Source organism: Oncorhynchus kisutch, linkage group LG17 (genome assembly GCF_002021735.2).
Source record: "Oncorhynchus kisutch isolate 150728-3 linkage group LG17, Okis_V2, whole genome shotgun sequence".
Lineage (NCBI taxonomy): Eukaryota > Metazoa > Chordata > Actinopteri > Salmoniformes > Salmonidae > Oncorhynchus > Oncorhynchus kisutch.
Window position 1 is genome coordinate 13,215,617 of NC_034190.2, and position 22,188 is coordinate 13,237,804.

Here is a 22,188-nt window from a genome sequence, read left to right on the forward strand (position 1 = left end):
TCACCAGACATCACCGGCAACAACGTTGCCTAAGGGCACAAATCCACCGTCGCTGGACCAGACAGGACTGGCAAAAAGTGCTCTTCACTGACGAGTCGCGGTTATGTCTCACCAGGGGTGAGAGTCGGATTTGCGTTTATCGTCGAAGGAATGAGCTTTACACTGAGGCCTGTACTCTGGAGCGGGAATGGTTTGGAGGTGGAGGGTCAGAATCATCGGACTGAGCTTGTTGTCATTGCAGGCAATCTCAATGCTGCGTGTTACAGGGAAGACATCCTCCTCCCTCATGTGGTACCCTTCCTGCAGGCTCATCCTGACATGACCCTCCAGCATGACAATGCCACCAGCCATGTTGCTCGTTCTGTGCATGATTTCCTGCAAGACAGGAATGTCAGTGTTCTGCCATGGCCAGCGAAGAGCCCGGATCTCAATCCCATTGAGCACGTCTGGGACCTGTTAGATCGGAGGGTGAGGGCTAGGGCCATTCCCCCCAGAAATGTCCGGGAACTTGCAGGTGCCTTGGTGGAAGAGTGGGGTAACATCTCACAGCAAGAACTGGCAAATCTGGCGCAGTCCATGAAGAGGAGATGCACTGCAGTACTTAATGCAGCTGGTGGCCACACCAGATACTGACGGTTACTTTTGATTTTGACCCCCCTTTGTTCAGGGACGCATTATTCCATTTATGTTAGTCACATGTCTGTGGAAATTGTCCAGTTTATGTCTCAGTTGTTGAATCTTGTTATGTTCATACAAATATTTACACATGTTAAGTTTGCTGAAAATATAAGCAGTTGACAGTGAGAGGACGTTTCTTTTTTTGCTGAGTTTATATGAACTAAAATGCAATGTACAGTAGTAGCAATATTACAATGAGTTATGTTGAGAATACAGTATATACTGTAAATACACAGTAGAAACCACATAGCAAATGGTAGATTACTGTCTGATGGCTTTGAGATGGCTATAAGCTGTTTTTCAGGTCCTTGATGATCTCCTTGGCCTTCCTGTGACACATGGTGCTGTAGATGTCCTGGACGGCAGGCAGTGTGCCCCAAGTAATGCGTTGGGCGGACCGCAGAGCCTTGTGGTTGTGGACTGTGCCAGGTGGTGATACAGCCTGACAAAATGCTCTCAGTGGTACATTTGTAAAGGTTCATGAGTGTCTTTAGGGGCCAAGCCAAATGTCTTCAGCCTCCTGAGGTTGAAGAGGTGCTGTTGCGCCTTTCTTTACCACATTGTCTGTGTGAAGGGACCATTTCATGTCGTCAGTGATGTGCCGACAGTGGAACTTTTGACCCTCTGCACTGCGGCCCCATCAATGTGGACAGGGGCATGCTCTCTCTTTTGTCTCCTGTAGTCCACAATCAGCTCCTTCCTTTTGTTGACGTTGAGGTTATTTTCCTGGCTCCACTCTGCCTAGTCTCGTCGTTGTTGCTAATTAGACCTACCACTGTTGTGTCGTCACTGTTGTGTAGCCAGCTCTCCTGTGGGCTATGACCACTCTCTTTCTCCTTCCCATTGAGGTGCAATGGCGCACTCGATAAAATACTACCCTTGCTTGTTTTTAGAGTTTAAACTGGAATATACTTTTTCTTTACTCAAAAGGTAGCCTATTTGGTGTTCCTGTGTGTGGGTGTTTATGTGGGCGAGGGAGGGGGAAGAGGGCAAAAAGGGAGGGGGATAGAGAAAGAGATAACAAAAAAACTATTACAGCAGCCATACAAAGAAAACAGTGCATATTGATTGGTTGGATCACATACTTTTACACTTCCTCTCTGATGTGACAGCCTCCATTTTGGATTGTTTTGGCTGAGGTGAGCCGGGCAGGCAGGCACTCGATGGCAGTTGATACGTGCTGCGCCACCCGCCTAGCTAACATTATTTATCTCTGTGGGTCCTGGTCAAAAGCAGTGCACTATATAGGGAATAGGGGGCCATTTGGGACGTAAACCAGTTATCGCTGTAATCAAACCTGTTTAATTAAACCAGAGGCTATGATAGTCACGTTCAAACGCTTGCTGTGGGAGCAGGAGTTTAATGTGCTCCATGTTAGGAAAGACCCAGGGACTGATCCAATCAACTCCCATTATATGAAGTCCCATCCCCTTCCTCCCGAGTGACACAGCGGTCTAAGGCACTAGAGGCGTTACTACAGACACACTGGTTTGAAACAGGGCGGCGCACAATTGGCCGTGTCGTCCGGGTTTGGCCGGTGTAGGCCGGCATTTTAAATAATAATTTGTTCTTAACTGACTTGCCTAGTTAAATAAAGGTCCAAATGTAATTCTGAAGGGAGGAAGATAATGTTAGCTAGTGTGCTAGCCTAGCATTAGCCTGGATCTTACACCTTTTGGAGGGATGAAGAAAAGACTGGTGTGCTAGCCTAGCATTAGCCTGGATCTTACACCTTTTGGAGGGATGAAGAAAAGACTGGTGTGCTAGCCTAGCATTAGCCTGGATCTCACAACTTTTGGAGGGATGAAGAAAAGACTGGTGTGCTAGCCTAGCATTAGCCTGGATCTTACACCTTTTGGAGGGATGAAGAAAAGACTGGTGTGCTAGCCTAGCATTAGCCTGGATCTTACACCTTTTGAAGGGATGAAGAAAAGACTGGTGTGCTAGCCTAGCATTAGCCTGGATCTTACACCTTTTGGAGGGATGAAGAAAAGACTGGTGTGCTAGCCTAGCATTAGCCTGGATCTCACAACTTTTGAAGGGATGAAGAAAAGACTGGTGTGCTAGCCTAGCTTTAACCTGGATCTCACAACTTTTGGAAGTAGGAAAAGAATGATAGCTAATAGCTGGCGTTAGTCTGGGATGCACACCTTTTGAAGGGGATCAAGAGAGAATGCAAGCTAGCGTTAGAGTGGATCGCACACCTTTCGATGGGGGAGAAGACAGAAGAGAATGATATAGTATTAGCCTAGTGTTAGCCTGGGATCTTACATGTCATTAGCACAGCATATATGGGGTTCTAGCTGTACAGGTTATATACTCACAGTACACAAGGCCTCAAACTCTTTGTCGGACACCAAGGCGCCGTCCAGGCCGAAGAGGAAGATGGAGGAGTAGGAGAGCATTCCACCCAGGATGATAAGGTTGTTCATGTAGGGACTGGACATCTTGATCAGTCTGTAGGGAGAGGAGAGGAGCATGTACAGCAAGGTTTGGAATTGTGAGAGGAACACAGAGCTCCAAAATTGAAAAACTCAGAAGGACCATTTTAACATTGAAACATGTTTTATATAACAGTGCATGTAGAATGCAGTAACAGCAGCGGAGCGACATGGGGGAACAGAGTTCCAAATGTGTTTTTGTCTTGGTGAATGCACTATTTTCCCTATATTTCCCCCCACATGGGCCAACCTCCTAGCAATTTGAGTTCTAGCCAATGTGCTTCAGTCCCTCGCCAATTGAGTGACAGCTAGCACGGTGTACACACAGCAGAGCGAGAGACTGAGCAATGACGTGGTGCACATACAGTATCTGCACAATTTTTGGAGACCATTTTTTGCTAGTGAGTGCTATTTTCCATAGTATGGAAAAGCTCCTTGATGTTGTCAGCACAATGCTTTGATAACGAAGTGGGCTGTACTTTGATTGGTTCTCCACCAACATAGACAACCACACACAGCCTCAGAACGCCGCCCACTTCCAACACAACTGTTGGATTCAAACAACGTCTCAGAAAACAATGTTTGAGAGAACCAATCAAAGCTCAACTAATTTCTGCGCGAATACTGCATTTACAATGGACTCCTGTCCGGAACAGTGTGTCACAGCTCTCCCTTGCTGTGTACCACGTGAGTGGTGTCAGCTAGGCTACAGCTCTACCCACTCCTCTCCCATTCCCCTCCCTCTTCCACTGACCTGTGGTTGCAGTTCTCCCTTGCTGTGAGCTCTACCCACTCCTCCCCCCATTCCCCTCCTTCTTCCACTGACCTGTGGTTTCGGGTCTCCCTTGCTGTGTACCACGTGAGTGGTGTCAGCTAGGCTACAGCCCTACCCCCTCCTCCCCCATTCCCCTCCCTCTTCCACTGACCTGTGGTTGCGGTTCTCCCTTGCTGTGAGCTCTACCCACTCCTCCCCCATTCCCCTCCCTCTTCCACTGACCCGTGGTTGCGGTTCTCCCTTGCTGTGAGCTCTACCCACTCCTCCCCCATTCCCCTCCCTCTTCCACTGACCTGTGGTTGCGGTTCTCCCTTGCTGTGAGCTCTACCCCCTCCTCCCCCATTCCCCTCCCTCTTCCACTGACCTGTGGTTGCGGTTCTTGATGTTGAAGAAGAGGAAGGCCCCTGCCATGAGCATGCCCAGGATGGTGATAACAGACAGGATGCTGTAGAGGGGTACGTTGATGTTGCGACGCTGCAGACGTACAAACGTACGGTCCTTAGGAGGCTCCACCCCTGAAATGAAGAGGAGGAACTCAGTTTGCCATATAAAAACAAGTATAATAATGACTTCTACAGGGGAAGGATAGACAACCAAAAAGAGCCCTCACCAGTATTTAACATTGAAAAACAACTCCACAAGAAGGGGAAAATAAAAATAAGTTGATTTGGAGGATCCACTCCTGAACGAAGACGAGGACATTCACAGACCCACTGGCAAAAACTGGTTGAATCAACATTGTTTTCACGTCATTTCAGCAACATTCAAAATAATATGATGACGTTGGATTGATGTGGAAAAGTGATTGGATTTGCAAAAAATTCATCAACGTAAGGGAATTACATATTTTTTCCACACAACTTTTAACCTAAATCCAATAACATAGTGATTTTTTGGGGGGTGAATTTATATTAGTTGACAACTCAATCAAATGTAAATCAAACCTAGATGTGGAACTGACGTCTGTGCCCAGTGGGGATGTTCTTAGCCTGAGAAATGTACAATAACAGGGTAGCCTAGTGGTTAGAGCGTTGGACAAGTAACTGAAAGGTTGCAAGTTCAAACCCCTGAGCTGACACAAGGTACAAATCTGTTGTTCTGCCCCTGAACAGGCAGTTAACCCGCTGTTCCTAGGCCGTCATTGAAAATAAGAATTTGTTCTTAACTGAGTTGCCTAGTTGAATAAAGGAAATTAAAAGATTTGAAGTGTATCCATTTATCCAGTGACTTTGATCCTACAGTATGTAAAGTACTGAACACTTCTGCAGGAGAAGGACAGATCCAAAATGAACCCTCACCATTAGGCTACTTAACATTGGAAAACTCCTCAATTTGTCTACTTTCTTATCAACTGTGTAAATGTACCTCCATACAGAATCGGTTGTCGTGGTGAGCGATCGCTGTTTCTTATGCTTGCCAGTTCCTTTATTCACCCTCTCTGTGTCTTTGCCAGTGTGCCAATCGATTTCAACGTCTCATCTTACTGAGCTATCTTATGGTGGTTTGACACATAGAAACAAATGTTTTAGCTGTCCCAGAGTGTGTCTGTATGGGACTACAGGGAGGGAGGGGAGGGGTTTCTTGTCAACACAAGAAAACATAGTGTAATAAAAATGCTGGTAAATAATTCAATATAGAATGATTGATTGAGAGGAGCGTACTGGATGCCCTGTGTGTGCGCGTACAAGCACGCATGCACAAACACGCACGCACAAACACGCATGCACAAACACGCACGCACAAACACGCATGCACAAACACGCATGCACGCACAATGCCACACACACACACACACACACACACACACACACACACACACACACACACACACACACACACACACACACACACACACACACACACACACACACACACACACACACACACACACACACGTACAATCTCATGTGTACTTACCTTGGAACCTCATCGTGTTGTTGATGAGATCCAGGACATCAGCAATAGCGTTGTACTCTCCAACCTTCACCTCCTGCCCCTCTGTTAGGAACACAACCAGGAAAGACGTCAGTTAGGACAGCATGTGGACAACACTTTGGACAACTTTCTCTTTCAGTCAACTAGACAGCTCTCGCTGTAAAATTGCAGAGATCTGACCCAAAATAATTGTAACATTTCAAATAAGACAATATCTATTCCAAAACGAATGAGGAATACTGCAGAGTGAATTCTCATTTACAGCTTGTGTGTTTTAGCTAAGCGTGGAAATCAGTGATTAGATCAAGCTAACAGAGAGTAATGGCATTGGGTTAATGGTTGTGATACAGATTGGTATAATGGCTAGCAACAGTAACGTACTGGGGTGTATTCGTATGTACCCTCTGTAGCAAACAGTAGTGAAACGCTTTGCAACTGAAAACTTTTTGCAATGCAAATTAGTGTTTTTTATTGGACAAGTTCAGGTTAGTCCTTCTCCGTTTTAGCCCGTTTGCTTCCATTTGTTTCCTAGTGAATACACCCCGCACAAACTACACACACATTACCGGAGAACAAATCTCCATTGAAGAAACCAATCGAAAAAATAGTATACTGGCAATGGTAACGCAATACATTGGCATTTTCACAGATACAGTAAAATGAGTCTAAATTGTGATATATCCTGAGCCATAACACAAACCTCTCTCTTGAGCGCTATTTAAAGCAGCCATTTCCTTCAAGAGACATCTTAGAAGCTGATACAGGGCTCTATGCCTAAGTTAAAAAATGTATGTGTGTATTACAGGCTCTGTATTGGCCCTGTCACACACAGCATCTCCATCACTCTCCTTCTCATACAAATGGGTGAACAGTTACACTCAGCACACAGGGGGAGGGGGGATATGAGGGGAGACGATTCGACTCTCGGTCTCTCCCTCGGTCTCTTTACAGTGTGAGGCTTGATAACAAATGTAAATGTTGGTTCTGTGTCAGATACACATAAACACTACGCAATTATGACTACCACATCCCTGAGCTGTTGCTGCTATGTTAGCGCAAAACCTTCACCCAACTTCTGAAATTACGTTTCACATCTGTTTGTTCAATTACCTCCTTCATTACTGTAAATCAGATACAGATTGAAACACTAGCCTGATCCCATATCTGTTTGGCGTGACGACCATAGGAGCGGGCAATACAGCACAAACAGATCTGGGATCAGTGCATTTCTGTTAATCACATTCAGATTGATGAATCCAGAGGTTCCAGACACAGAGGTGCTGATACACTAGCTTGATCACAGATATGTTCGTCCATAGGAGTTGGCAAGACAGCACAAACAGATCTGGGATCAGGCTAATGATGCACTGTTTATGCTGCCCATGTATAGCAGGATGACTTCCGTCCCTGTCTACCTGACCTAGGTTGAAGACTTAAAAAAAATATATATATTTATTTTTTTAAACCTCTTTTTCTCTCCAATTGGTAGTTACAGTCTTGTCTCATCGCTGCAACTCCCATACGAACTCGGGAGAGGCAAAGGTCGAGAGCCGTATTGCTTCTTCACACAATGCCCACTTAACCCGGAAACCAGCCGCACCAATGTGTCTGAGGAAACGAATACACCTGTGCATTGCACCCGGCCTGCCACAGGAGTCGCTAGTGTGCAATGGGACAAGAACATCCCTACCGGCCAATCCGTCCCCTAACCCAGGCCAATTGTGTGCCTCCCCATGGGTCTCCCGATCGCGGCCGGCTACGACAGACCCTGGACTCGAACCAGGATCTCTAGTGGTGTGTACTTACCTTGGAACCTCATCGTGTTGTTGATGAGATCCAGGACATCAGCAATAGACCACTGCACCACTCGGGAGGCCCTAGGTTGCAAACTTAGAACCCTCTGCACAATGTCACCATAGTGATGCTAAATGTTTTAGCCATCTGCTGCACACACCCCGGCTTCCATCCCAAATGGCACCCTGTTCCCTATATAGTACACTACTATTGACCAAGGCCCATAGGAAATAGGGTACCATTTGGGATGCAGACAGGTTATGCAGGGTATTCTCTACAGCTGTCCCAATCAAACCTACGTCATCCTACCATCTCAGCACTCTATTACTGGAGATGACAGAACGTGAATTTCATTCAATAATGAATTAACCTTCATATAGCTTTAAACTTAGGGGGAAACACCTTTACATCTCTCTACACTGGCTCAGACGCTTGTCCAATGTGGCAGGGCATGCAAGCTATTACAGACTACCAAGGGAAGCACAGCCACAAACTGCCCATTGACACGAGCCTACCAGTCGAGCTAGATTGCTTCTATGCTCGCTTCGAGACAAGTAACACTGAAGCATGCATGAGAGCATCAGCTGTCCCGGACGACTGTGTGATCACGCTCTCCGTAGCCGATGTGAGTAAGACCTTTAAACAAGTCAACGTTCACAAGGTCGCAGGGCCAGATGGATTACCAGGACGCATACTCCGAGCATGCGCTGACCAACTGGCAAGTGTCTTCACTGACATTTTCAACCTCTCCCTGTCTGAGTCTGTAATACTAATATGTTTCAAGCAGACCACCATAGTCCCTGCTACCAAGAACACTAAAGTAACCTGCCTAAATTACTACCAACCCGTAGCACTCAAATCTGTAGCCATGAAATTATTTGAAAGGCTGGTCATGGCTTACATCAACATCATTATCCCAGAAACCCTAGACCCACTCCAATTTACATACCACCCCAACAGATCCACAGATGATGCAATCGCTATTATAGTCCACACTCCCCTTTAACACCTGGACAAAAAGAACACCTATGTGAGAATGCTATTCATTGACTACAGCTCAGCGTTCAACACCAGAGTGCCCTCAAAGCTCATCACTAAGCTAAGGAACCTGGGACTAAACACCTCTCTCTGCAACTGGATCCTGGACTTCCTGACGGGCTGCCCCCAGGTGGTAAGGGTAGACAACAACACATCTGCCACGCTGATCCTCAACACGTGGGCCCCTCAGGGGTGCATGCTCAGTCCCCTGCTGTACTCTCTGTTCCCTCATGACTGCATGGCCAGACACGACTCCAACACTATCATTAAGTTTGCCGATGACACAACAAAGGTAGGCCTGATCACCGACAACATCGAAACACCCTGTAGGGAGGAGGTCAGAGACCTGGCTTTTTGGTGCCAGGACAACAACCTCTCCCTCAACTTGATCAAGACGAAGGAGATGATTGTAGACTACAGGAAAAAGGAGGACAGAGCACTCCCCCATTCTCATTGATGGGGCTGTGTTGGAGCAGGTTGAGAGCTTCAAGTTCCTTGGTGTCCACATCACCAACAAACTAACATGGTCCAAACACACCAAGACAGTTATGAAGAGGGCACGACAAAACCTATTTCTCCTCAGGAGACTGAAGTTATTTAACATGGGTCCTCAGATCCTCAAAAGGTTCTACAGCTGCACCATCGAGAGCATGGTTGCATCACTGCCTGGTATGGCAACTGCTCGGCCTCCGATCGCAAGGCACTACAAAGGGTAGTGCGTACGGCCCAGTACATCACCGGGATGCCATCCAGGACCTCTATACCAGACGGTGTCAGAGGAAGGCCCTAAAAATGGTAAAAGACTCCACTCCAGCCACCCTAATCATAGACTGTTCTCTCTGCTGCCACACGGCAAGCGATACCGGAGCGCCAAGGAAATTAATTGAAAAAATATGTTTGGGGTATTTTTTTCTTAAAACTGCATTGTTGGTTAAGGGCTTGTAAAGTAAGCATTTCACTGTAAGGTCTACACCTGTTGTATTCAGCGCAAGAGACATATACAATTTGATTTGATTTACTAAACCATAAGAAATTGTTTGAATATTAATGCATTCGGTGTTCTTACACTGCACCCTCAGCCGCAGTCTGTGGTAAAGTTCCTCTTAGGTCTTAGATACAGATCTAGGATCAGCTTCCCTTCTCCCAATACTAACCGTAACCATTAATGAGGAAAATGCAAAGCTGTCCCTGTCAGCTTACCAGGATACTTTATGTAAGGTGATCTGTAGGCTGATGAGTTGAGGGGGGATGTAGGGTGAAGTTGCCCCTAGATGCTTATCTTGGGTCAGCGTTGCATTTCCCCCACTAATGGTTAAGGTTAGGATTGGGGAGGGGAAGCTGATCTTAGATCTGTACCTAAGGGGAACTTCACCACAGAGCGGGCTGAGGGTGAAAGACAGGCTCTGATAGTCCGATCCTTCAAAAGGGGAATGAGTGAGCTGTTCCCACACTGCATGAGGACAGATGGCAGGGTTGAGGAGAGGATCAGATCCTGGTGAAATATTCAGCCAGGGCAATCCCTCCTCTCGCTCTCTCCTCTCTCTTCACTTCTCCTCTCCTCTTTTTCTCACTCTCTCTCACTTTCTCTTCATCTCTTGTGTCAAACAGTCGTCACACACTCCCTGAGAAGCCAGGAGGGAGGGAGGGAGCGGGGGAGAGAGAGAGAGAGAGAGAGAGAGAGAGAGTGAGAGAGAGAGAGAGAGAGAGAGAGAGAGAGAGAGAGAGAGAGAGGGAGGGAGGGAGTGGGGGAGAGAGAGAGAGCGAGAGAGAAGGAGGGAATGAGGAAGGAAGGGAAGGACGGTAGCCATAATAAGGTCATGATATGAATGGAGGGAGGGTGGGAGAGAGAGAGGGGTGAAAAGAAGAGATGAGTATGTGGAAGAGTTAGGAGGAGATTCAGAGAGAGAGAGAGGGGTGAAAATGAGAGAGAGAGAGAGAGAGAGAGAGAGGGGAGAAAAGGAGAGAGAGAGAGGGGAGAAAAGGAGAAAGGCAGGTGTGTGTCATGCGGGAGGGTGAGTGGTGGGGAGGGGGGGTGTTCTGCCTAAGGCTAGGTACTCATAATGACATTTTCACAGCGCTATGGAGCAAGAGCTCTCCAGTTCACTGATGATAACATTTATTTGCTTATCCATGACATGACTGCCAGTTGCCTTCCAATTGAAAAACTCCCTCACTCCCACAACCAAACAGGTCCGCCTCCCCCAAGTGTTTCCACACACACACACATGCACGCACACAAACACACCTACATCCCGATTTAAGCTGCCACAGGGGGCACCTCTGCAGTGGGGTAGATAAGATAAGGATGAGCGGATTAAGAAAGGCATACTGGTGCCGAGGGAGGGGTGGGCCGGGAGCTGGGGGGATTCCCCCAAATACAGTTCACACCCCTGGGTAGAAAATCCCACCCGGCAGCCCCCTGGCAGTCAACCACCACTGGTTGGGTAACCCCAGAGTAGGATTACTATGACATCATCAGCCAGACAGAAACCAATCATAATACTAGAGCAATTCAACAGAACATCACAGCAATGCAACAATCCTACAACATGTGCTTACAGTACCTTGAAACTGTGTGAATTTGATGGTGCCCATCCGTTCTCCGTTCCTGAACATGACTTGGCCCTGGATAGAAAAGGAATGGAAAACACTTTTAGAACATTTTAAAGCATTTAAAGTACTTAAGGACTCAATGAGGAATCACATGTTCAATGCAATACACTTGTTGCCTTGTCCATATGATGCTGCCTTGTCCATGTGACATGATCCACATCAGCTACCAAGCTAAAACCAAACATTGTTGGCCCTTGTTAATGCCCAGGCCTAAAGTCTAACAAGCGAAACCATCTGAATTGTTGGCCATCTTCAACGATGGGCTACAGCAGAGGAAGCAGTACAGCTAAAGATTATCTTGATATCATTTGAATTTAGATGCACTATTTTCTTGATGAGCCATTAAGTGTTGGCACATTTATTATATTTTTATTTTACCCCCTTTTCCTCCCCAATTTCGTGATGTCCAGTTGTTAGTTACAGTCTTGTCGTACGGACTCAGGAGAGGAGAAGGTCGAGAGCCATGCATCCTCCGAAACACGAACTCTGCCAAGCCACACTGCTTCTTGACACAATGCTCGCTTAACCCGGAAGCCAGCCGCACCAATGTGTCGGAGGAAACACCGTACACTTGGCGACCATGTCAGCGTGCATTGCACCCAGCCAGCCAGAGTCTCTAGAGCACGATGGGACAAGGATGGGACAACATGGCCAGCCAAACTCTCCCCTAACCCGACAACGCTGGGCCAATTGTTCGCCGCCTCATGGGTCTCCCAGTCATGGCCAGCTGCGACACATCCTGGGATCGAACCAGGATCTGTGCCAAGTGTTGGCACATTAACATATTTTAGTGGACTAGCACTGGGCTTCTTTTTGGATTAGAAGTTTGCAAAAATGTGTCTGTAAACAAAATGATTGGTCAGCAGATTAATTTGCGGATATCCTAAGAATATATTTTTGCTGTCGCACCCGCTCAAGCAGGTACAGTTGAAGTCGGAAGTTACACCTTAGCCAACTACATTTAAACTCAGTTTTTCACAATTCCTGACATTTAATCCTAGTAAAAATTTCTTATTTTAAGAATGTGAAATGTCAGAATAATAGTAACAAGAATGATTTATTTAAGCTGTTATTTCTTTCATCACATTCCCTGTGGGTCAGAAGTTTACATGCACTCATTTAGTATTTGGTAGCATTGCCTTTAAATTGTTCAACTTGGGTCAAACATTTCTGGTAGCCTTCCACAAGCTTCCCACAATAAGTTGGGTGAATTTTGTCCCATTCCTCCTGACAGAGCTGGTGTAACTGAGTCAGGTTAGTAGGCCTCCTTGCTCGCACACACTTTTTCAGTTCTGCCCACAAAGCTCTGATTGAGGTCAGAGCTTTGTGATGGCCACTTCAACACCTTGACTTTGTTGTCCATAAGCCATTTTGCCCCAACTTTGGAAGTATGCTTAGGGTCATTGTCCATTTGGAAGACACATTTGCTTTAACTTCCTGACTGATGTCTTGAGATGTTTCTTCAATATATCCACCAAATTTTCTTACCTCACAATGCCATCTATTTTGTGAAGTACACCAGTCCCTCCTGCAGCAAAGCACCCCCACAACATGATGCTGCCACCCACGTGCTTCATGGTTGGGATGGTGATCTTCGGCTTGCAAGCCTCCCCCTTTTTCCTCATAACGAGGAACATAACGATGGTCATTATGGCCAAACAGTTTCATCAGACCAGAGGACATTTCTCCAAAAAGTATGATCTATGTCCCCATGTCCAGTTGCAAACCGTTTATGGTGGTTTTGGAGCAGTGGCTTCTTCCTTGCTGAGCAGCCTTTCAGGTTATGTCGATGTAGGACTCGTTTTACTGTGGATATAGACACTTTTGTATCTGTTTCCTCCAGGATCTTCACAAGGTCATTTGCTGTTGTACTGGGATGATTTGCACTTTTTAAACCAAAGTACGTTCATCTCTAGGAGACAGAACGTGTCTCCTTCCTGAGCGGTATGACGGCTGCGTGGTCCCATGGTGTTTATACTTGCGTACTATTGTTTGTACAGATGAACGTGGTACCTTCAGGCGTTTGGAAATTGATCCCAAGGATGAACCAGACTTCAACTGTATATTTCACTGGTCATCCCCAAAGCCAACACCTTTCCTTCCAGTTCTCTGCTACCAATGACTGGAACTAATTGTAAAAATCAGTGAAGCTGGAGTATTATATCTCCCTCACTAACTTTAAGCATCAGCTGTCAGAGCAGCTTACTGTGTACCTGTACACAGCCAATATTTATCCTCTTGCTCTTTTTCACCCCAGTATCTCTACTTGCACATCATCATTTGCACATCTATCACTACAGTTTTAATGCTAAATTGTAATTATTTCGCCTCTATGGCCTATTTATTGCCTTACCTCCCTACTCTTCTACATTTGCACACACTGTACATATATTTTTCTATTGTGTTATTGACTGTACGTTTGTTTATGTGTAACTCTGTGTTGTTGTTTGTGTCGCACTGCTTTGCTTTATCTTGGCCAGGTCGCAGTTGTAAATGAGAACTCTTATCACAAATCTTCTTTAATGTCTTAAGTGAGAATACCACCTTTTGGCTACTGAACAGACATCATTAGTCAGTCCTTCTACCTTTAAAACTTTGACATGTCTTTGAGTTCAGCCTTAAGTAAAAGTGACTGGAAACAAATGACACTCTTCACATGGATCATCATTGATATTCTAAAAAACAACAATCGAGCCCAAATAAAATCATAAAAAATATGCAGATATTTTCACACACAAAAAGTCTGGCAACTAACACATTGCCTTCCCTCCCTTATCCATCCTCATCCATCAAGACTGTGGAATTAATTCATCAAGCCATCTGCCCATAGAACTCCCTAATTAAACATTTAGCTGGATCTGAGATTACTGCCGGCCACAGAAAAACAGGTGAATGAGAGAGACAGAGAGAGAGAGTTAGCATGGAGCTGATTAAAGCAGCGCTGACAGAGAGATGGGAAGGAAGGAAACCTATTGAAGAGCCAATTTCAGTTCAAAAAGACACTGAGGCTTTGAAGTCAGTCGCTGGGCGGGTTTCTGCACCCTGATTGGTACCCTGTATTTGTATGCATCTGTGATGTGACTGAGTGTCTGTCTGTGTGAGCTCGGAGAGAGAGAGCTAGCTAAACCTACTGTCCTCACAGACAGTAGTGCTAGGCTAACTGCGGTGGGATGGAGAGTTTTCTGCTGTTGTATGGTATTTAAAAAGTGACTGAAAGTGTAAGCTCAGAGAGAGAGAGGGATATCTATAGGTAACTGCCAAAATAAAGGAAGCTCTTGAGTAAATGAGGGATACACAGTACATTGAAAGCAGGTGCTTCCACACAGGTGTGGTTCCTGAGTTAATTAAGCAATTAACATCCCATCTTGCTTCGGGTCATGTATAAAAATGCCCAGTTGCCCACTATTTTGGCTAGCATGGATAGAAGACCTCAGTGACTTTGAAAGAGGGTTCTCAAAAGAGCATGGGATGTTTAATGGATGTCTATCTCAGTCACCAGATCTCAACCCAACTGAACACTTATGGGAGATTCTGGATGAATGATGTCACATTCCTCTGATAGAGGTCCAGACACTTGTAGAATCTATCCCAGGGTGCATTGAAGCTGTTCTGGTGGCTCGTGGTGGCCCAACATTAACATTAAGACACTTCATGTTGGTGTTTCCTTTATTTTGGCAGTTACCTGTAGCCAGGCTTGACACTGCTGCTAATAAAGCCTTCGCCTCAGTGCTATATTTTTTAAAAATGTTTTACCTTTATTTAACTAGGCAAGTTAGTTAAGAACAAATTCTTATTTTCAATGACGGCCTAGGAACAGTGGGTTAACTGCCTGTTCAGGGGCAGAACGACAGAGTTGTACCTTGTCAGCTCAGGGATTTGAACTTGCAACCTTCCGGTTACTAGTCCAACGCTCCAGACCACTAGGCTACCCTGCCGCCCCATACGCTGACAGTGGTGAGATGGCGCTAAAACAAAAGAGTCTTTAGGCCAAGCATCGGTAGAAAACTGCAGTAGAAAAGTACTATAAGTGTTTCCTGCTTCCTATTCTGAGACTCCGGTAGTGTTTTTCTTTACAGTGGCTTGCGAAAGTATTCACCCCCCTTGGCATTTTTCCAATTTTGTTGCCTTACAACCTGGAATGAAAATATATATCTTTTTGCCTACCACTTTGCAGATGCTAAATATTTTTTATTGTGAAACAAACAAGAAATAAGACAAAAAACAGAAAACGTGAGCGTGGATAACTACACACCCCCCAAAGTCAATACACTGTAGAGACACCTTTTGCAGCAATTACAGATGCAAGTCTCTTGGGGTATGTCTGTATAAGCTTGCCACATCTAGCCACTGGGATTTTTGCAAATTTTTCAAGGCAAAACTGTTTCAGCTCCTTCAAGTTGGATGGGTTCCGCTGGTGTAGAGCAATCTTTAAATCATACCACAGATTCTCAATTGGATTGAGGTCTGGGCTTTGGCTAGGCCATTTCAAGACATGTAAATGTTTCCCCTTAAACCACTCGGGTGTTGCTTTAGCAGTATGCTAGGGCCATTGTCCTGCTGGAAGGTGAACCTCCCAGTATCAAATCTCTTGAAGACTGAAACAGGTTTCCCTTAAGAATTTCCCTGTATTTAGCGCCATCCAGCATTCCTTCAATTCTGACCAGTTTCCCAGTCCCTGCCGATAAAAAGCACATGCACAGCATGATGCTGCCACCACGCTTCACTGTGGGGATGGTGTTCTCGGGGTGACGAGAGGTGTTGGGTTTGAGCCAGACATAGCGTTTTCCTTGATGACCAAAAAGCTCAATTTTAGTCTCATCTAACCAGAGTACCTTCTTCCATATGTTTGGGGAGTCCCCCACATGCCTTTTGGCGAACACCAAACGTGTTCGCTTATTTTTTTATTTAAGCAATGGCTTTTTATTCTGGCCACTCTTCTGTAAAGTCCAACTCTGTGGATTGTACGGCTTAAAATGGTCCCATGTGACAGATCATGTGACACTTAGATTGCATACAGGTGGACTTTATTTAACTAATTACTGTATGTGACTTCTGAAGGTAGTTGGTTGCACCAGATCTTATTTAGGGGCTTCATAGCAAATGGGGTAAATACATATGCATGCACCACTTTAAAAAATCTATATATTTAGATTTTTTTGAAACAAGTTCTTTTTTTCATTTCACTTCACCAATTTAGACTATACATGAAATGCAACAACATAGGAAAAATGCCAAGGGGGTGAATACTTTTGCAAGGCACTGTAAATGTATAAGTACTCAGGGTCAGATGCTGTAACTCTGGAACGAAGGAACTTTTTACCTGCCATCAATTGTGTTTAATAAGACGGTGTAATTGTGTCTTTCTGCAGGAGTATGTAGGAGAGCTGATCTAGGATCAGGTTCCCCCTGTCCATTTAATCTTATTAATTGTTATCTGAAAGGCAAAACTGATCCTAAATCAGCACTCCTACTTTACGACCTTTGATACATTCAGCCCATGGTCCTGTTAAGCATGTGACTGTGAGAAGCCGTGCCGAGAGAGAGTATGTTGTAGTTCCCAATCTTTTCCCCACTGGGGGGCTCAGGCTGCATGACTGTTGCCAGGAGGTTCACCGTGTTTTGCTGCCGGAAGTCATATTGAGCGATCGCTCACATTCCTGAGCCTGACGTAAGTGTGTGGTTGTGTAGTGCACTTAAGAAACTGTAAAAAGTGTAGAAATATGTGTGAAATTTTTGAAGAGCCTGTGGTCTAGTGTCGATGCTCCTGGCTCCTCTCTCCACCAGAGACCAGGGTTCAAATCCCTGATCCAACCCTTTTGTTATTTCCAACTGCCTGTGTCCACGGATTAATTTACTATCTAAATAAAGTTGTTTTTTTAAATACCCCCCAAAATAAAATAAATATGTGTAAAAATATCAGTATGCACAATCAATACCGGATGTTGTATTTCTAATCTGGAGGGTCTTGATATTCATATCTCACTAATGGCAGATACATAAAAGAAGAAACAAAATGTCATTACATTGTTCTCCAGCTCCTGGAGCTCTGGTTCAGCTGGAACAGGGAGGGAGCCAGGGTGAGTTGACCCAGACTAACAGCCCTCTCTGGGATTCACAGACCCAGCCTGCCCTTGTTGATGAGGGCGGTATAACTGTGTTTGAGGAGGTGAGATGGCGGTATCACTTTGCTACTTTGTTTCTGGAGGTGAGAAAAGGGAGGAAGGGAAGAAAGCGGGATGTTTGCCCAAGAGAGAGTCTCTGGTTGTGGGTTGCATGTGTGAAAAGAGGGAGTTCCCTGGAGGTCTGGAGACAGAAAGCAGCAGCCTGACACACACACACACACACACACACACACACACACACACACACACACACACACACACACACACACACACACACACACACACACACACACACACACACACACACACACCTCTCTGTGTCCGCATGTAAGGACTATCTGCCCTCAGGCTGTGTTACCATCCATTAGACAGGAGGCACTAAGACCAATACACTGGCCTACGGGTCCTGGTAGAAAGGATATTGCACTACATAGGGAATAGGGTGCCTTTTGAGACACGCCTACTGTCTGGATAGATAAGGGCCCCTGTCTCCTTTGTCTCCTCTGTCTCCTCTGTCTCCCCTATCTCCTCTGTCTCCTCTGTCTCCCCTATCTCCTCTGTCTCCTCTGTCTCCCCTATCTTCTCTGTCTCCCGACTCCTCTGTCTCCCCTATCTCCTCTGTCTCCCCTATCTCCTCTGTCTCCTCTGTCTCCCCTATCTCCTCTGTCTCCCGTCTCCTCTGTCTCCCCTATCTCCCCTGTCTCCTCTGTTTCCCCTATCTCCTCTGTCTCCTCTGTCTCCCCTATCTCCTCTGTTTCCCATATCTCCTCTGTCTCCTCTCTCTCCCCTATCTCTTCTGTCTCCTCTGTTTCCCCTATCTCCTCTGTTTCCCCTATCTCTTCTGTCTCCTCTGTCTCCCCTATCTCCTCTGTCTCCTCTGTCTCCCCTATCTCCTCTGTCTCCCGTCTCCTCTGTCTCCCCTATCTCCTCTGTCTCCTCTGTCTCCTCTGTCTCCCCTATCTCCTCTGTCTCCCCTATCTTCTCTGTCTCCCGACTCCTCTGTCTCCCCTATCTCCTCTGTCTCCCCTATCTCCTCTGTCTCCTCTGTCTCCCCTATCTCCTCTGTCTCCCGTCTCCTCTGTCTCCCATATCTCCTCTGTCTCCTCTGTTTCCCCTATCTCCTCTGTCTCCTCTGTCTCCCCTATCTCCTCTGTTTCCCATATCTCCTCTGTCTCCTCTCTCTCCCCTATCTCTTCTGTCTATTCTGTTTCCCCTATCTCCTCTGTCTTCTCTGTTTCCCCTATCTCTTCTGTCTCCTCTGTCTCCCCTATCTCCTCTGTCTCCTCTGTCTCCCCTATCTCCTCTGTCTCCCGTCTCCTCTGTCTCCCCTATCTCCTCTGTCTTCTCTGTTTCCCCTATCTCCTCTGTCTCTTCTGTCTCCCCTATCTCCTCTGTTTCCCCTATCTCCTCTGTCTCCTCTGTCTCCCCTATCTCCTCTGTCTCCCCTATCTCCTCTGTCTCCCGTCTCCTCTGTCTCCCCTGTCTCCTCTGTCTCCTCTGTTTCCCCTATCTCCTCTGTCTCCTCTGTTTCCCCTATCTCCTCTGTCTCCCCTATCTCCTCTGTCTCCTCTGTTTCCCCTATCTCCTCTGTCTCCTCTGTCTCCCCTATCTCCTCTGTCTCCCCTATCTCCTCTGTCTCCCGTCTCATCTGTCTCCCCTATCTCCTCTGTCTCCTCTGTCTCCCCTATCTCCTCTGTCTCCTCTGTTTCCCCTATCTCCTCTGTCTCCTCTGTCTCCCCTATCTCCTCTGTCTCCTCTGTCTCCCCTATCTCCTCTGTCTCCTCTCCCCTCCAGGCTATACATGAAGAGGATGAATTCCACTGTACATGTTCACAGTGCTGCTAACAGCCCCGGCCAAGCCCTGGAGGCTTCTCTGAGCTAATGTTTCACTTCCTCTATTGTTCTGCCACTAGACTAGATCAATAGCAGGCGGCACCCAGAGAGCACATTAGACTGACTGGTGTGTTAGTGTCACGTGTTGTGGTTCACACTGGGGATGTTTAGGCAGCGGGTCTAGTACACGGGTGATGTGTGTGTGTGGAAACGCAAAGCCACGATGGGTTGTGGTGTGTGTGGAAACGCAGAGCCACGATGGGGTGTGGTGTGTGTGTGTATGGTGTGTGTGTATGGTGTGTGTGTGTGTGTGGTGTGTGTGTGGAAACGCAGAGCCACGATGGGGTATGGTGTGTGTGTGGTGTGTGTGTGTGGAAACGCAGAGCCACGATGGGGTATGGTGTGTGTGTGGTGTGTGTGTGTGGAAACGCAGAGCCATGATGGGGTATGGTGTGTGTGTGGTGTGTGTGTGTGGAAACGCAGAGCCATGATGGGGTATGCTGTGTGTGTGTGGTGTGTGTGTGTGTGGAAACGCAGAGCCATGATGGGGTATGGTGTGTGTGTGGTGTGTGTGTGTGGAAACGCAGAGCCATGTGGGGTATGGTGTGTGTGTGGTGTGTGTGTGTGGAAACGCAGAGCCAAGATGGGGTATGGTGTGTGTGTGGTGTGTGTGTGTGGAAACGCAGAGCCACGATGGGGTATGGTGTGTGTGTGGTGTGTGTGTGTGGAAACGCAGAGCCATGATGGGGTATGGTGTGTGTGTGTGGTGTGTGTGTGGAAACGCAGAGCCATGATGGGGTATGGTGTGTGTGTGGTGTGTGTGTGTGGTGTGTGTGTGTTCCCCATGGTTCTCCTTCTCCTCTAATAGAAATACGCACCTCTACTCTGATGCTCTATAAAGGCACAGTAAAGGGGTTCATTATCCTGACCGGTTATGTGTATGTCTAAAATGGCAGCCTATTCCCTACATAGTGCAGTGTAGGGAATAGGTACTCTAGTCAAAAGTAGTTCACCTCATAGGTAAAAGTAGTTCACCTCATAGGTAATAGGGAATAGGTACTCTAGTCAAAAGTTCATCACCTCATAGGTAATAGTCTGCCATTTGGAACGGACCTTATATCTCTGTCATTACTGTAATGCATGGCTGGTTCTGTGCAGACTGTACAGAATGTATAAACCGCATCAAGCTTTTTTATCGTCATGTACAGTTAGTTATCAGATGGATCAAACATCCTGAATACAAAATATTGTAATAAATCATAACTGAAATTATTTATAAATTACTGCAGAGCACAGAGCTCTAAATAGAGCATTTGAAAAATATTTCCTATAGACCTGGAGCAAATGTGATAAGTCATTTTTCAATACCATTACTGGGGTATTTTCTGCTCAAATGAACATAATTGTAAATCATATTATGCAATAGTGTTGCTTTCTGTGTTGCTTTCTGAATAGATGGTAATAGTGCAGCTGTATGTTATCCCCTTGGAGACACACACACACGCGCGCACACACACACACACACGAACGCACACACACACACACACACACAGAGACACACACACACACAGAAACACACACACACACACAGACACACACACACACACACACACACACAGCTCAGGCAGCCACCCTGGCAGCAGGACCCGGGGGGGGGGTGTGTGTGTCTGGACTATCCATGTCTCCCTCCCTGCCACTGTCCTCCAGTAGCCTCCAGAGACAGACCCACTGGCAGCCCACTTCACCCCAGAGAGGCTGAGGGAACTGGGGGGAGAGAGAGTATGGTGTACTGTAATGCCCCAAGGGAGATCAACCTTTTCTCCACTCTAAATACTCTTTCCCTCTCTACCTCTTCAGCCATCTCTCCTTCACTATTCCTCTTTCTCCCTTGCTGTTTTCCTGTTCTTTCTTTCGCTTTCCTCTTGCTCACACTCTTTCTTTCTGTACCTCTATTCCTTTCTTACCTCTCTGTTTCTCCTCTCTCTATTCCTCTATCTACCACATCACTCTTCTTCTTCATCTCCTCCTCCCTCTCTGATCTCTGTCCATCTCTTCACATCCTCAGCCAGCAGCCATATCCTACACACACACACACACACACACACACACACACACACACACACACACACACACACACACACACACACACACACACACACACACACACACACACACACACACACACACACACACACACACACACACACACACACACACCTCTCTGTGTCCGCATGTAAGGATCTTCTCTCTCTAATTGTCTTCGATAAGTATTTGCTAGTCAGACTGATCCGTGGTGTGATGGAGGCCTCATTTCTCCATAATCTTCTTGGTTTAGAGCCACTAATCATGATGAAATGGCCTTTAATGTGGTTTGGGCCTGAGGAAATGTCTCGTCACAATTCCATGTTAAGTGGCACGCTCACAGTAGCGCTTGGTTGCATGTTGTGAAAAGCAAGTTGTTTGTAACGAGCATAGCCAATAAGAACACTGGGATTGTCATAGTGACAGCCCTAACCACCAAAAGGAAAAGCCCAACCACCAATAGGGACAGCCAACCACCAATAGGGAGAGCTCAACCACCAATGGGGACAGCCCAACCACCAATATTCTGTATTAGATTGGTAATGGTCTCTAAAGTGAAGTATAATTAAAAAGGTCTGCTTTATGTGCCCCTTTGACAGTTCTTTACTGTATTCATGTACATTAATGTGGCTGGTGCCTGGCCTAGCAGCTCTCCAGAGTTGAATCAGGTGTGTGTGTGTGTGCGTTTGCATTTGTGCGTGTCTATGTGTCTGTGTGTGCACATGAGCATATGTGTACATCACTCTGTGTGTGCTTGAGAACATGACGGTGTGTGTGTGTACACATTTGTTTGTGTTAGTGTGACATTGAATCAGGATGGGGCACAGTGGGAGTGGGGAGGGCCCGGCTGTTGCTGAAAGGTCCGGCCAGGTTGGAC

At 46.3% G+C, this 22,188-nt stretch overlaps 1 protein-coding gene across 1 annotated transcript in view; it reads right to left on the reverse strand.

Annotated features, from left to right (window-relative positions):
- Positions 1-22,188, reverse strand: part of gabbr2 (gamma-aminobutyric acid (GABA) B receptor, 2) — a 409,428-nt gene that overhangs the window by 115,031 nt on the left and 272,209 nt on the right. Inside the window, exons 8-11 of the mRNA XM_031795138.1 lie at positions 11,226-11,286; positions 5,812-5,892; positions 4,259-4,409; positions 3,003-3,135 (exon numbers count right to left, since the gene is read on the reverse strand). Coding sequence (XP_031650998.1) covers positions 3,003-3,135; positions 4,259-4,409; positions 5,812-5,892; positions 11,226-11,286 — 426 coding nt within the window. The remainder of the gene's footprint in view (positions 1-3,002; positions 3,136-4,258; positions 4,410-5,811; positions 5,893-11,225; positions 11,287-22,188) is intronic.